The sequence below is a fragment of the Zingiber officinale genome, chromosome 3B, assembly GCF_018446385.1.
Source record: "Zingiber officinale cultivar Zhangliang chromosome 3B, Zo_v1.1, whole genome shotgun sequence".
NCBI lineage: Eukaryota > Viridiplantae > Streptophyta > Magnoliopsida > Zingiberales > Zingiberaceae > Zingiber > Zingiber officinale.
The window spans coordinates 1388483-1403956 of NC_055991.1; the positions used below are offsets into that span (position 1 = coordinate 1388483).

The following is a 15474-nucleotide window of genomic DNA, read 5'->3' on the forward strand; positions in this document are numbered from 1 at the left end:
TGCCTACCCAAATTAAGCGGGACCCAACTGGAAATTGAAGAACGTAAACCATCGGGTACGTCTGCTGGGACCCTTAATCAATTCAATAGTAGCTGCATTATCTCCTCCCCTCCCGATGCCTTTCGTTGCCCTCCTTGATCTGGAGTCGATCTCCTTCTTCCGCCTCTTGTTTTCCCTTTCTTGATCTCTCCTTCCCTCAGGCTTCTCGTGCGATTTTGTTCTTGGATAGGGGAGGGCATGGCGAGGATGATCACGCTGAGGAGCTCGGACGGCGAGGTGTTCGAGGTGGAGGAGGCGGTGGCGATGGAGTCGCAGACCATCAAGCACATGATCGAGGACGACTGCGCCGACAACGGCATCCCCCTCCCCAACGTCTCCTCCAGGATCCTCGCCAAGGTGGTTGAGTACTGCAAGAAGCACGTCGATGCTGCCGCCTCCAAGTCCTCCTCCGAGGACGCCGCCGGATCTGGGATCTCCGATGAGGACCTCAAGTCCTGGGACGCCGAGTTCGTCAAAGTCGACCAGGCAACCCTCTTCGATCTGATTTTGGTGGGATCTCTCGACTTCTTTTCTGATTTTTTTTTTTAAAGTAGAGTAAATATTTCTGACAATTTTTACGTTAAATTCTAATTAGATTTTACAATCAGATTTTGATCAGTCTTATTAATCTGGAATTCTAATTTTATATTTGTTCTATATCAAAACGTATCCTTCCAAAAAAAATGATCAAAATTGGACGAATTTGCGTTCAAGATGTCTTGGGAATTCATTCAACATGGTACCAAATATGTCCGTACTCTATGATCCCAAGTATAAGGAATGGATTTCCAATTATCATTTCCCACCTAATTCCAAATATCTTAATTGGAATTAAAATTCTTAGATTTTTTTTCTATATGGAAATATAATTATTTTGAGATTCTTCCGGAGTAATTAATTCCAAGCAAGTTGAACTTTTTGTTTATTTATTTGTTTTTTTTTAATCTCAATGTGGCACTCTAGGGTAGTTCCCTCTTAGGATTAGATAGTGCACATTTTCATTTTCTCTTATTTTTGGTTTTGGCAGTGATATTTTCCCCCTATTAAAGGATCTACAATTGTTATTTTTCCAAACGATGCATAGTTACAAAACTTGTCTTGATGTAAACCTACCAGATGGACCACAAAACAATTTGCTGTCGCCCACTGATAGCTATCCTAAAATGTACAGTTGAGATAATAGGTTCGTTGCTGGTTGGTCAAGCTCTACCTATGAATAACTGCTCCTCAGTTTCATTTACCTAATTGCTTACTGTTCCATAGTGACCTTTTTATCTCATCTAACTTTGCCTCAAAAATTCAGTTGACTGTTGAAATTGTTTTCGTACATATGTATTATCCCTTGCCAGCAAACCATGGACTTTCTAAGGGCATGTTATTCAGAAGTCAGATCTGTTAGTTAAGGTGGAACCTAGTGATCATTGAATTTCATATTGTTGCACGAAAAACAAATATTGTATTAGAACCATGATTGGCCCAGCTTTCAAACTATATGTTGGATCAGACTAGGATTTTCCACAATTGCCTTATCTAGTCTCATTTGGTTCAGATTTAAAGACATTCATGTTTGTTCATTCTTTTCTACTCAATGTTCTTGTCCCTATTTTGACTATGCAAAAGTTGATTGGTAGACAACCATGGGAAATGGGGTAGTCAGCTAAATAACTTAGAAGATAGTATTTAGAGAATGACTACAGTTTTTTCCATCTCTTCCTCCCAATCTTATATTGTCTTGTTTGAACTGGGGAAGCACGAGATTGGAATACCTTATCATATGCTTACATGATGACTTACAAATCTGTAGTTTCCATCCTACCACTCCATTGTAGTTTAATGACGTATTTGCCTAAGTAACAGGACAGTTATGTTTCAGACTTTTGAGTTATGTTTATGGTTATGGGAAACGGTAAACAATCTTGCATGAAGCTCTATAGAGGAACATCGTAAAGGTAACTCCTGGAAAAATGCAACCTGAGTAGCTGAGCAGGCATCTTGATCACTTTGTTATACTGTGTATGAGTCCAACCTTGGTAGGACATTGATAAATTGTGAATCTTTTCTGATTTTAGGTTGACTCCGTTGACTTTTCCCCTACACTAGTAGTAATAACTCATTTAAAATGACAGTTATATTATATAGAGCCCTGAATTGTTTCATTCTATCTGTCTTTAAAAGTGTCAAAATCAATTTAATTGATCAGCCTTTCTATAGAATCTTTTTGTTGTTTTTGAACATGTCCATTTCAAAATTTAAAATTGTATAGGAGCTATTCCTCATTGTCCTTGATAATAGTTTTTTATTTTGCCTGGTACGCTTATACATTTATCTGTCTTTTCATCTGGATCATCTAATGTATTGTCCTGGACGTAGTGATGTCACCATTCTATCAGAATGAAAGCACATACACATCTTGTTTTATTGTTTTTTTAGAGGTACTTTTTAAATTGCCTAAATTTTTTTAAGTTATCAGCCACTGTCATTAGAATAGGCATGATATTGCTTTTCGTTGCACGCTTAAAATAATCAAAATAGAAGAAACTAAATAAGAAACAAGAAAAGAAATATTTTCTACACCAAATAAATTGACTGGAAGTTTTTTATTTCTTTCAGTTTTTACGCCAATTACACCTTAAATGGATTCTGCATCTTGAAACTTTAATTACATTTATTATCTTTGTATTTCATGCAAATCTGATTTCCTAGTATCTGATGCTATTGCAATTCAACTTTGATATGATAAACATGGTTTTAGAAAGCTCCTGCTCTGGTTGCATAACAACTGCCTAGGCTCCTGCCATACTGCTGTATATGACATAGGCAGTCGGTATGTGTAGTTAAATGGCTTTATTTTGATCATGTATACATAATTGTTTAGTTTATAAGATTTGTTGCATTGTGCATGATTAACTTTTTTTAAAGCAAAGTATGACTTGGATATGCCGATAAGTATATTTAATTACTGTATTAGTCATTTTTATCGATATTGGCATTTTTAATTTGTCTCCTATTCACCAAGTATACCCCATGTGCAACTATGTAGTAAGATAACAGCATTGTTTACTAAGAATTTGCTCTCATGGGTTTAGGCAGCAAACTATCTAAACATCAAGGGACTGCTGGATCTGACATGCCAGACTGTGGCTGACATGATCAAAGGGAAGACCCCGGAAGAGATCCGCAAGACCTTCAACATCAAGAACGATTTCACTCCGGAGGAAGAGGAGGAAGTGCGGAGGGAGAACCAGTGGGCGTTCGAGTGAATCTCGAATGGCTGCTTCACAAGATCCGTCCCCGTAGCGTTTGGCTTTCCCCCATGTTCATCTCAGTTGGTATTTTGTGACTGTTTATATTATCGATCTTTGCTCTGTTTATCGTGGAATATTAATAGTTTTATCATCACAGTTTGTCGTTTAACGGTCGCAGAATATGACTTGTGAAAAGGATTTAATTCGGTGTTATCGCAATGTGTTCAATCTTATTCCCTGTCAAATATATGGAAATATTCTCGGCAAATGTCTTTTTTCCTTTTCTTTTTCAAGCTGAACCAAATTTCTGTCAAAATCCAGTTGAACACAATTCAAAAAATTAGAAGAAAAAGCTACTAGTCTTATTTTGTTATATATTTTTACATAATGTAGATATGTTTTCATATAATCTAATATTACATACGGATCCAATCCATAAGTGATTAACTGAAAACTCACAAAAATATTTCGTAAATCAGTGTTTAATAAATTAAATCTATTAAAGTAGTAGACAATTACATATCTTCTTGCTGCTTCTTTATTCTTCTGGTCAGCCACCATGCCTTGCCTTCCTCCTCTTTTCGGATGCCCTGAAAGGCCCATTCCTTATCATCTACACCACTCGTTGATGTTTAGATACGTCTACTGTTAAATTAGATTGCCACCGCTCAGTGCGGGTTTCCATCAGGACTGTTCTTTGGAATTTTGATCTCAAGGAGGATGTCATCAACAATATATGCCTCCACCTTCTTCCAATTTGCATCGGCCGGCAGCTCGAGTCGCCGTACGAATCCGTTCTCCCACCAGCGGCCCATCTTCCAGTCTCTCGCCTCAGATTCTTTGCCCTTCCACATACCACTGATCTCGATCACCTTTGTGCTTAGCCCGCAGACTTCAGCATCGCATCTCCTCACGCCAACTGCAAAATAAAGCTTGGTCATTGCGTGCAAGCATTGTCTATCAGTAATTCCCATTCTCAAAGTGATAAATGATCTACTTAAGCAGTGATCAGATTATAACTTTCGTATGATCGAATCAGTGCAGCCCGACAGAGTATTGTTATGTTATTAGTCAACTGAAACAACACATTAGTCATCGTGCCAACCGATACCAATTAGCAGTTGAAACATGTTATCAGAACTTGGGCAGTCTTTCTTTCTTGGTTCTATATATTCAAATCTTTCGTATGTTATCAGAACAAATGTAAGTGTTCAAGAACACCAAGCAAAATGCTCGAGAACTTTGCTATCTGCAATTAAATTGACGCTAATAAGCTAAGCTGCAGCTGGATCTGTTGCTTCAACTAGATTCAAGCTACTCAGCTGCTAAAAAATAGATGTGCGTTCTACATGAACAAACATTATTAGATAGATCAGCATCCTCTGATGAAACAGAACATCCATGATAAACAACAAGGTAATGAATTCTAATGGCATATCTACTCTCCTATTTGGTTGCAAGATAAGTCTGCAATTAATTACTATTCCCCTTCAAATATAAAACGACAAACTGTGCATTTTACGGGAATAAATATTCCATTGCTGTCTGATTCTGATGATAAAAGAGTTATTCTTGAGTTTGATTGCAACTAGAAATCATCATTCTGCCAAAACTATCATTCCTAATATTTCTTATATAAAATCTAGGAATACTTACCATTCCATTCATTCCACAGTGAGATTTATGTCACTCTTAGAGTTTTCCAGTACCTAGCAATTCTGATGAAATAGCTATTAATGAGTTTGATTCCAACTTCAGATTATTATTCTAACAGAATAATCATTCCCCTTCAATCTTTCTTTCTTATTTCTTGTCTTAATTCTAGGAATATTTATCAATCCCGTTCCATAATAAGATCTATGCCCTTATTGAGTTGTAAAGATGGTAAATTTTTGTTCCGAGTAGTAAATTATTCTGGCATCTAGCGATTCTGATTAAATAGATATTCCCGAGTCTGGTAGCAACTCGAACGATCTCGTTCAACAGTCAAACATAGGGGGTTTAGGGATTTCAAGGTGCTATCTTTTTGTTCTTCTCGGTAAATACCAGAGAGAGAGAGAGAGAGAGATCCGTACCTGGCAATTCCGCTTTGAGGACGTACTCGGAGTCAGTCTCGGACCAATCGACGCCGGTCTTCGACGCGTTCCTCAACCCAGCGAGCAGCGCGTCGGCCTCGAACTCCCACAGCGGGAAGGCGTCGCCGGGGTCGAAGAACTTCCCGAACAGCAGCGGGCTGAAGAGGGACCCTTCGCCGAACACCTTGCGGGCGGCGTCCCCGCCGTGCGCGACGAACGAGTCGAAGGCGTCCTCCGAGAGGGAGACCCGCCACTTCTGCGAGTTCCCGTCGCCGGCGCGGACCTCGATCGCCCTCCGGCTCGGCATCTGCGATTGGAGGCACCGCTCGATTCGAGAGAGGACGGTCGCTGCGGACTCTGCTTTTTATAAAGTTTGAGTGTGGCTTTTGGAAAAAGCGGTGCGGGAATATTTGTATGCGCTCCTTTTTCTGGAGCTTTCCACTACTGTGGATATGTGCTACGCTTATCCACCCTCCACTGGCTGCATACGAACGGCCGTGATTAAATATCATCGAATCTGACGGCTACATATAGAGCCTTTATTCTTGCGTATTAAATTGACTTTTTATTATTCCACACTTTTTTTCCTCTTACTTTTTAATTTTATAACCTCAAATAAACTATGATTAAATTATCATATCATAAAAAGATCATGGGCATTTTGACTTTAATTCATGACGCTCAAAATAAAATAAAATAAATAGATAAGAAGATACTTTGTGAACGACAAGATAAATGCCCAGCATCAAGTGCTACTAATCTTTTAAGGTCAACTGCTCTTCATTTTATTCTCAATCAAGTCTCCAACAACAATTTGTTGCAAGTGTTTGTATTCAGAGATCAACTCAGTGCTCTTTCAGAATCTCCAAGTTCGTGTTACATGGGGAGTTTCACTAGATAAATTTCACTGAATTAAAGGTTCTTTAATAGCAAACCTAAAGTACTCAGAATTTGTTTTCAATCTTCAGGAGCATGAACTTAATTACTGAATTCACTTGAGATATCAGCATTGCCAGGTTTTTGTGCCAATTTTCATGTGTATCGACGCTTCTTTGCTTGTTGATGCTGAAGGTTGAAGGTTTCCTTTAATGGAGGTTTCAGTCATTGACCTTATTTGAGTACTGAAGTTACTATAAGCAATACTGCATCTGTGATATCGGCAATATCAGAGAAGGCACCACCGGCTCTCATATCAGTTTCTGGATCAAACTTATACGGCTCCATAGGCTCTGTAGATTTCAAGATTTCGCGCATTTGCATCCTTGGTTTCGATCTTTCTATAGGTGTTATAGGATTGAAGTATTTCCATGAATCTGGGCAGTAATCCTGTAAAGAAACACACTGTCAAAACTTCAATCTATGATTTAGTTGTTGTTGAAGTACACAAAATGTGAACCTGATCAGCATGCATTTTTCTGACAAGTCTTGAAGCTTTGGCTTGCCATTTGTTACGACATTTGGCCTTGAATTCCTTAATATTTGGTCGTAAGCTCTCCTATCTTACCTACTAAGTGCACTTTCACATGCCAACTGAATCCCTTCTCTCCATGCTGCAGAAAACACCTGATAAAGATAGACAGCTAGGTTTTTGTCATGTCATGTACTTTTACTCAAGGTCTAAAATATGGAACGGTAGAGTTTTGATACACACCATGCAACACTCGACATGCTTTTTAATGTTCTAAGATCAACTCAAATGAGTTGTAACACTGTAACTTCCTTCTAATTAGCATGTTTTCTCTAAATATACAAGTCTTATAACTATAATCACGATTGATATAAAACTTAATAGCATAAGTCACAAACATATAATAAGCATCTCAACTGATAGTTATACACCAACTTAATGGATTATAACATTTTGCATTATGTTGAGGTTAGCTCTATAATTTCCAAGACATCCAATTAACATTTTAATTGTGCGCAGTCAGCTGTTGAACTAATTCTTCAGGTGCACTCTTGGCTCTCCAAATCTGCTCATGATTCCTCATCTCGACACAAGTGAAATTAAGAACAGCATCATACCTTGCCAGCATTCTAGCAATGGTTCTATAACCATCCCCATTGTTCAGGTTGTAGTAATCTGCAGCTAACTCTACCGCATGGCTATCATCTTTATACCACCAGTGGATGCGAGACACCTTCACCTTTATGGAATCCATCACACAATTCATCGATCAACAGAAGAATCCAAAACCATGCTTAAATGTTTTGAAGTCATGCAATAGGATATACTTTGGCTGCAAGCTCGAGTTTGCAACCAAGGAAGTGTTGGTGCAATCGACCTTTAAGGTTTTAATGTCTGACAAATATGTTTAAGTAAGTTTAATGGAGCTTGATCATGGGAAGTCCTAGTCGTGGCTAGACAAGGATGGGAAGTCAACCGAGTGACTAGTCCTAACTACGATTAGGCAAGAGAAGTCCTAGTTGCAGGCTAGGCAAGGAAAATCTCGATAGATCGGAAAAGCCAAGTGGATTCGATATGTCTGAAGGACCTGATCTCGGGTAGCTGAATACTGAGATAAGGGAAATCTCGATAGTTCGTGAAAGCCAGATGGATTCGATAGGTCTGGAGGACATGATCTCTGAGTAGCCGAATATTGAGTCTTGGTTAGTGAAGCCAGATGGAAAAAATCTTAGGGGGTGGTAGCCTTAGGTTCTGGTGAGTGAAGACAGATGGTAAAAATCCTAAGGGGAGATAACCTTAGGTAGCGAGAAATCTTCAAGGAGTGAACTCCAAGCAAGATTGATCAGATGGTTTCCGGTCGACTGCGCGTGATCAACCAAACCAACGGATCTCGGTAAATTTAAGTTTAGATTTACCATAGTATTTTGTATTACTATTATTGTTGTTGTCTAATGTAATATTGTAAGAAAAATCTTAATAGATCAGACGATCAGACACTGAGCATATAAAGTCCAAATAGATCTATAGGATCAACGTTTGGCAGGTAAGTTGAGGTAAGCCACTGGAGGAACGATAGTGAGATCGTGTTCCTGAAAGGAACAATCTAAGGTCACTAATCCAACTGAAGAAACTGGGAAGGTTTCCAAGTTGAGATCAAGACAATTAAATTGTCTATTATTATTACTCATACATTAGATATATTATTAGTGTGCTAATATCTGTTTTATAGGATTATTGCCTAACACTGTTTTGTAGGTTCGGCCTGATCGGTCGACCGAATCAGATGATCGGTTGACCAAACAATGCCAACTCAGAGCAAATATTAGCTCAGACCAAAACAGAGCAGGGTCCGATCAAAGCTTGATCGGTCGACCGAACTAGAGGATCGGTCGACCGAACTAGAGGATCGGTCGACTGAACCCTAATGACTCAGTACAGTTCAGATCGAGCAGAAGCAAAGAAGGAAGAGCGACTGATTGGATCGGTCGACTAAACAATCATCACTTAATGGGGCATTAATTCCAAATCTCGGCGAACAGGGAAGGATCTGTTCGATCGACCCAACAAGGGGATCGGTCGACCGAACACTTAATTGTCATTAAATGTCGAAGATCGAATCAACATCAGATCTCAACGAAGATGAAAGGGAGCTGATTCGATCGACCGAACCTAAGGATCAGTCGATCGAACATCGACGACTCTTATAAAAATGAGCTCGAGGTCCGAGATTGGGGAACGAAATCTGATTGGTCCGAAGTTCATCTTGCGCAAGCTACTGTCTATGCTACAGCTACTCTTCACACGCAAGGTACTACTTCAAGAAGTGCCAACAAACTGCATACTCATTCTTAAGTCGGTATAATTTTACTAGCTTGTAATTGTACTTATTTATTAGCAAGATATTAGGCTATTACTATCTTACTCATTTGTACGCACTGCTTCTTTCTGAGATTTTTAGAAAAAAGAATTTTAGTGGATTGTCCATCGATACGATCAAGGATCGCGATCTTTGGAGTAGGAGTCAATCTAGGCTTCGAACCAAGTAACTGAATTATGTTTTCTATTTTTCCGCTCTCTCCCTCTCTATCGCACTCTTTCGATCCTACAGGAAGACGTGGTTTGCGATCCTACAGGAAGGCCTGGTTTGCTGCATTAAGGATCTGGTCTCCATGCATGATCAACTTGTTTCAGTACACCATGTTAGGAAGAATTGTCCTTGTTGAGTGAGATATGTCCCATTTGCAGCAAAGAACTTTGTGGACTCTGGTTTGTCATTATATCTTCCTGAATCATCTGGCAAGTTCCATTCAGAGTCTCCTGCCTTTGTTGTAGCAATTTTGAAGTCCTACATGTATTTATCATAACAATGCACAAGTTTGTTTTTTCAGTAATGATGTTTACCAAGTTATTTTGTTTCAGTTTTGATTCTTATCAATTGGATGAGTAACATATTTGCATTACAACTATTCATGGTAAGGTACCTAAAACTCTCCAATGCCTGGGAAAACCCATTCCCTGTGCCTCAGAATACGAAGGGTACCTCAATTCTCCAGCAGGGCCAAAACCCACCTCAATGTCTTTTATCATATCAGAAACCAAGAAATCTGCCATATTTTCTCTAGAGCTCTTGATGAAGTCACTGTAAAGCTGCAAAAATCAAAAGAAAATACACAGTTTCTGCATAAACTTCAAAGACTCAAATTGGTGGACATCATTCTTCATTTTATTGTCTTCTATCACTTCATCTTTAATTCATTTATGTACACTAAGAGAATGCTAGTTTACATCTCAAACCTCCACAGCAGTGCGCCCACTGAATATGGGCTGCTCATCCACTCCAATGGTGAGGCACTCTTTGTTCCTTGTGCTGCAACTGTTAGTGTAATAAATGTCAGGGTTTGTGTCAGCGATACGCCAATGAATCCATTCTGGTATTGGAAAGTTCACGTCATCGCCGATGTTGCCACTGCACTGGTGGAATGACATGATGGCCTGCATCTTGAGGTCTTCTTCGTGAACCATTTGGAACAGGTCTCTGTAGGCACTTGAGTCCTAATGCTTTGGAGCCTTGCCTTCCACAATGCCCCACCATACATCCACCATATTCTGTAAATGTCTGCCGCACGGAGATTCTGCAACTGCCGCCTCAAAGCTTCCGGTTTGTGCAATAGGTTGTCATCTGGGAAAATGACAACTAACTGCTGGAAAATTTTCTGATCAAAGGGTTTGTGGTCATTGTTAGTGTAATGAACTCTCTGAGAAAGAGTTGACTCACTGGAAGCATCGCAAACACTGGAATGTAGTTTGCCAGCTTCTGTTCCCTCTCATTGAAAGTTTCAATCTACATGAAACAGAAATATCTTCACCAGAGTGCAAGAAACAACTTTAACCTGTAAACTCAAAATCTAAGCAAAAACAAAACTAAGCCTTTTGAAATCTCCTTCAGTTTAGAATGTGATGAGTGTTACATATAATTCAAATGAAAATTTAAGATGCATATAAAGGAGTGACAATATTAAACATGTACCTCAAAATCCCAAGGCACAGATGACGACTCAGCAATTGAAGCTTGGCATGCTAAAGTCCTCTTAGTTGGCAAAACTGAGACTTGCCTCTCCATCTTCCTCGACCTGGTCAGGTCACCGTAACCTTACCTATCCTTCGGTAACACTGGTCAACCTCAATCTTCTCTGGCAGTGATATCCTCTCTAACAGAAGTGGACTTGCATATGAAACAATAGCCATTTGAGAAGGTGAAGCTGTCTTGACAGAGAACTGAAACAGAAGAGGGAACTCTATAGTATTTTCTTCTCCTCTTACAGAAATGCTACTGAACTGGATCCATGCTAATATCCATCAAGGAAATGAGCGGTCTGTATTATTATGATTGTTATTTCCGTGGTGAATTTTTTTTTTCCACATTTTTTGTGACTCTGATGCAAAGTTGCGAACTAGTCTCTGCCAGATATCACGATCTTCCATGTGTGAAAATGATCTCAAATCATTGCCTAGAGATGTCAGTAAGCATGAAAAACAAATGGAATAGCGACCTCAAAAACAAAAGGATAATTCATTAAAAAAAATAAATCTGTAGATGCTGAAAATATCTTGCCTACTTTACACACAAATGGCAGCTAAAAACATAAGTACTAGCTAATCTGCATCGACAAAGTTCAGTACCATTACCAGTAACAATTCTTGGAAAAGATAACATCTTTCCCATGTAGATGCAAAGGAATTGCCAACCGCGAGAGCTTCCACGGAGGCGAAGAGAGAAAAAGTGGCCTTGTAGAATGGGATCCATCGGAAGGAAGGGAAGAAGATCGGAGAAGCCGCAAGGTTGAGACGGAGCACGAAGGTGAAAGCGTTCGACGCGACGGTGGAGGAAGAGAGAGAGAAAGAAGCGGAAGGGACAAGAGGAGACGGAGGGCGGCAGGAGAGGTGAGATCCAGCGCTATGGCTCTGTAGACCGCCATGGTAGAGCATTGACGAAGACGCTCGCTCGGTCGCTGAGGGTTTTGCGGCGATTTTATTTGACCCAAATATATAGGCCAATAAATTTCACTTTGCACCCCAAGTTTTTAAAAGCTGGTGAAACGTTCATTTTCGACACCTAAAATTTAGCTTAATTTCAAATACCCCCAAAGTTTTACAATTCGCCCCATAGGGAAAAATCAGGCTAACATTTTGGTAATTTTAGAACTTTATAAGGTACATTTAAAACCTGACAATGGAATTCAAAAAAGAGAGGGCTCTGTTTACATCGACTGGCTGCTTATGAAAGGAGAACAAGTGCAGAAACAAATGATTTAACTGTCAAAATTACTTCTTTGTTTTTGTTTCACTCATAATTCTATATATTGAGATGTAACAAAACTATACCTTGGGTATAATTGTCAAACTATGGAGAAATTAGAGGAGATCATCTCCAAGATCTTGTTGTGTAACCTACTGTTCGTCGCAAGCACACCGCCCAACGGATATAAGATTCTTCGATGTTCTTGATCAGCTGCAAAATCTAGCCGAGTCCCATTCCAATCAGTAACCTAATCAGACGCTGTCGTTAGTATGCACGAACAGAATTATCGATAAAAGAGGACAGTAACTAAGAAAATTAGAATGTTTTGTTGCCCTAGGATCCCACAAGGAATGAAATACTAGTTTGAAATCCATGATTCCTACCTAGTCTCTGAAAGGACAACATAAATTTTGATAATTCTAATTGGTGGAGAAAATAAAATATCTTAAAAGAACAACAAGAACAAACTGCATCAAAGTATAAGAAATCAGATGAGAGAAGCACACCATTCCTCCTGCTTCCTGTATGCAAATGACTCCTACAGCATGATCCCAAACCTATGTAGAAGCAAGAAACAATCACTATTCATCACAAATAAATTTCTTGAACGATCTTTTCTTCAAACCAGATATTGATCTTAAGTTACCTTAATTTCCTTTTGAGACCTGACTCGCTGAAGGAAAACAGAAGCTCTACCAGAAGCCACCATAAGGTACTTACACAAGCTGAAAAAACATGGGAACATGATTATTTTTGCAAAACTGGCAGGACAATCTCCCTGGAATTCAACCACTGAGATTAGCAATCATTACATGGAGTCTGTATAACTACACAAAATATTATCATATTGATGAAGAACATGCAATGGAATTCAATATTATATGCTCCAATAGTCAATTTGATATGTGTGTGTGTACATATAAATTGAAATATTTCCTCTCTGGCTAGTTGTATCTCGCCCCTTTGTTGATGGTACCTAATATGCACACTGCATTCAAGAAGGAACATAGTCATTGTACCCTATGTTCCTTCTCTGTGGTTCAAGGGTCTCTTTTCTTAATCCTAATCAGATCAGTTTACTTTAATGTTCATAAGGTTTGTGATCTACATTCCCCTCCCCCCCAAGAATTCCTTTTCTTCTTCTCCTTTTTTGTCAAATATAATTATCTTTGTAGCCAAAAAGTGGACGAGCAGAGATACTCATTGTTTGCTGAACCAAATCGACAAATAAAACTGAGGATTTACAATGATACGAAAGTTAGTATTCATCTAGATCTTCAGATCTAGTTGGCTAAAGAATAATTTCTTGCCAACGTAAGAATTGTAACATACCTGCCACAACATGTTGGCAAAAGAAGTATTGTGCTATTGTCTCTACACTCACTATCATCAACTGTGGCACTGAACAGAGCTGATAGCGGGATAAAATCCCAGGTTTGACTATCTGGAATGCAAAATCGTGCCTCTTGCACTGTATAGTAGGAATCAACAAAGCATTGCTTCCAACCACCTTGGACCATCAAAAGGTTGTCTGCAGCATCAGATAATCTCCTTGTCCAGGTTCCACAGCCTGCATGAGCAATCATGATAATCCCTGTCTCAGATTTAGCTGTTTTCTTATCGTGACTCCCAGAAGTATGAGTATCCATTTTCCAATTTGGACAGCCCATGACACCAAGTACAATTTCTCCTCTGACTACAAGAGCCAGACCAACCTGAAAATTTTGAAATATGTTTATCCAGAATAAGAAATGAACACAAAAATGTTTTAACAGTGGACTAAATTTACAGAGATGATCAATTTAGGAACTAAGAACCATGGGCTGCTTATTGAGCTTAACAGTGGAGTTGATTACAAAAGCTTGTTCATAATATCTCTGGACTTGATTAATTTGGTGCAATGATAAAAGAGATGTCAGTTAACAATGTTTCTTCACCCTTATATACATTAACACAAAACAAACAATCAAGGTGTTTAGTCCACTAAGTTGCCTAATAAAGGGAATTTTACCGACCACTGTCAAAGTATAGACTACCTAATTGAGATTACTGCTACATTGGAGTTGAGCAAAATGTTGCATCCATTTCTCATATTTGATATAAATACATATACTGAAACATTAACAACGAGTACTGAATGGAACTCAAGCTACCAGCATACTACATGTAACACAGACATGGTAATTCACATAACAGCGAAGAAATGGTGACAAGTGAATGTATTACAATGATTTGGAAGAAATGCAGAAAGTAATAAAAAGGAATACCACATATAGTGCATCACTTCCTTTTACAAAACCACGAGTACCATCTATGGGGTCAAGCACCTACACCAGAGGATATGAGTGGGTTAATCATAGAAATATTCAGCGGTTAGGCATGAAAACATATACTCACAAATAAGTTTGATTACCCAATAAGTTGCCGGTTGTGCATCAAAAGAAACTGCATTGATACCCCCTCTGTCAATAGCATCCAACACAATGTTGGCAGTTAATGGATCATCAGAAACGGTAGCTTTATCGACCACGGCATTCAGGACTGAGTTGACAAGATAGTTTCCATCATGGCCATCAATATTTTGCAAATTTGCAGAACTCGATCTCAAAAATCCTGAGTCTTCTTCAGCTACCAATGGTATAGATGGAAATAGTCTCTTCAGTTCTGGCAAAACTCATAACCTTCTTAACCATTATCTTCAGTAAAGATTATAAAGAACGGACGAAACTAAAAATTTGTAAGGTGAATCAGAAAACGGAATTACCCAAGCTGATCAAAGATTGCACACTGAAGTCTGCAATTGTTACAGGCGTCTGATCATTCTTTTCGAGAATACGGTCGTCATTGGAGAGCAAAAACTTCTTCACCTGATGATAACGCACGTAGTTTGAGTAAATGCCTAAAAATTCGATTTTGTCCTTCCAAGTAGTCTGATCCACGTAATTTTTAGTGACAAGAGAAAGAAGCCTACATCAACGCAGAGGCGGCAAGCTCTCTCCACGACATCGACGGCAGCCTCGAGTTCGCGATAGAACTTCGCCTTATCCTGCAGAAAGGGAAGGACCGATCTGCAAAGTTAGGAACCATGTTAGCGCATAGGGCTTTGTTAACTTCAAAAAGGCGAGGAATTTGACTGAGAAGGAACAAATCGATCCAAATGGGAGAAGATGCCTAGCGGATGCAAAGCTCAGGCATGAAGGAGAACGAGAGGAGCGAGAGAAGGGAACCCCAAATCGACGGGCAGGGAGGCGCGAGTGCGGATGGAGAAGGAGACTCATGGCGGGAGGGAGGCGAGAAACAACTGAGAGGTCGCCGCGACAAATTAGGGCAGTGTCGATGCGCGACACTCGATTGATTGGATCGATCAAACTTTCATTTGAGCCATTAAATTTTAGAATGTTTCAATTG

General features: G+C 39.3%; 3 protein-coding genes and 1 pseudogene across 3 annotated transcripts; 1 reads left to right on the forward strand and 3 right to left on the reverse strand.

The window, feature by feature from the left end:
• Positions 1-21: 21 nt before the first annotated feature.
• Positions 22-3552, forward strand: LOC122055418 (SKP1-like protein 1B). The gene is made up of 2 exons (XM_042616850.1): positions 22-549; positions 3126-3552. The coding sequence occupies exons 1-2, from the start codon at positions 238-240 to the stop codon at positions 3297-3299; spliced, it is 486 nt and encodes a 161-aa protein (XP_042472784.1). The 5' UTR covers positions 22-237; the 3' UTR covers positions 3300-3552.
• A 175-nt stretch (positions 3553-3727) lies between these two features.
• Positions 3728-5736, reverse strand: LOC122055417 (22.3 kDa class VI heat shock protein-like). The gene is made up of 2 exons (XM_042616849.1): positions 5360-5736; positions 3728-4203 (listed from the first exon to the last, which is right to left on the reverse strand). Exons 1-2 carry the CDS (start codon positions 5664-5666, stop codon positions 3953-3955), a joined length of 558 nt encoding a protein of 185 aa, XP_042472783.1. The 5' UTR covers positions 5667-5736; the 3' UTR covers positions 3728-3952.
• A 4232-nt stretch (positions 5737-9968) lies between these two features.
• LOC122055426 lies at positions 9969-10936 on the reverse strand (annotated as a pseudogene).
• Positions 9969-15403, reverse strand: LOC122055422 (putative PAP-specific phosphatase, mitochondrial). The gene is made up of 9 exons (XM_042616858.1): positions 15238-15403; positions 15038-15134; positions 14831-14933; positions 14480-14730; positions 14334-14393; positions 13399-13781; positions 12713-12791; positions 12573-12623; positions 9969-12313 (listed from the first exon to the last, which is right to left on the reverse strand). Exons 1-9 carry the CDS (start codon positions 15342-15344, stop codon positions 12164-12166), a joined length of 1281 nt encoding a protein of 426 aa, XP_042472792.1. The 5' UTR covers positions 15345-15403; the 3' UTR covers positions 9969-12163.
• Positions 15404-15474: the final 71 nt, after the last annotated feature.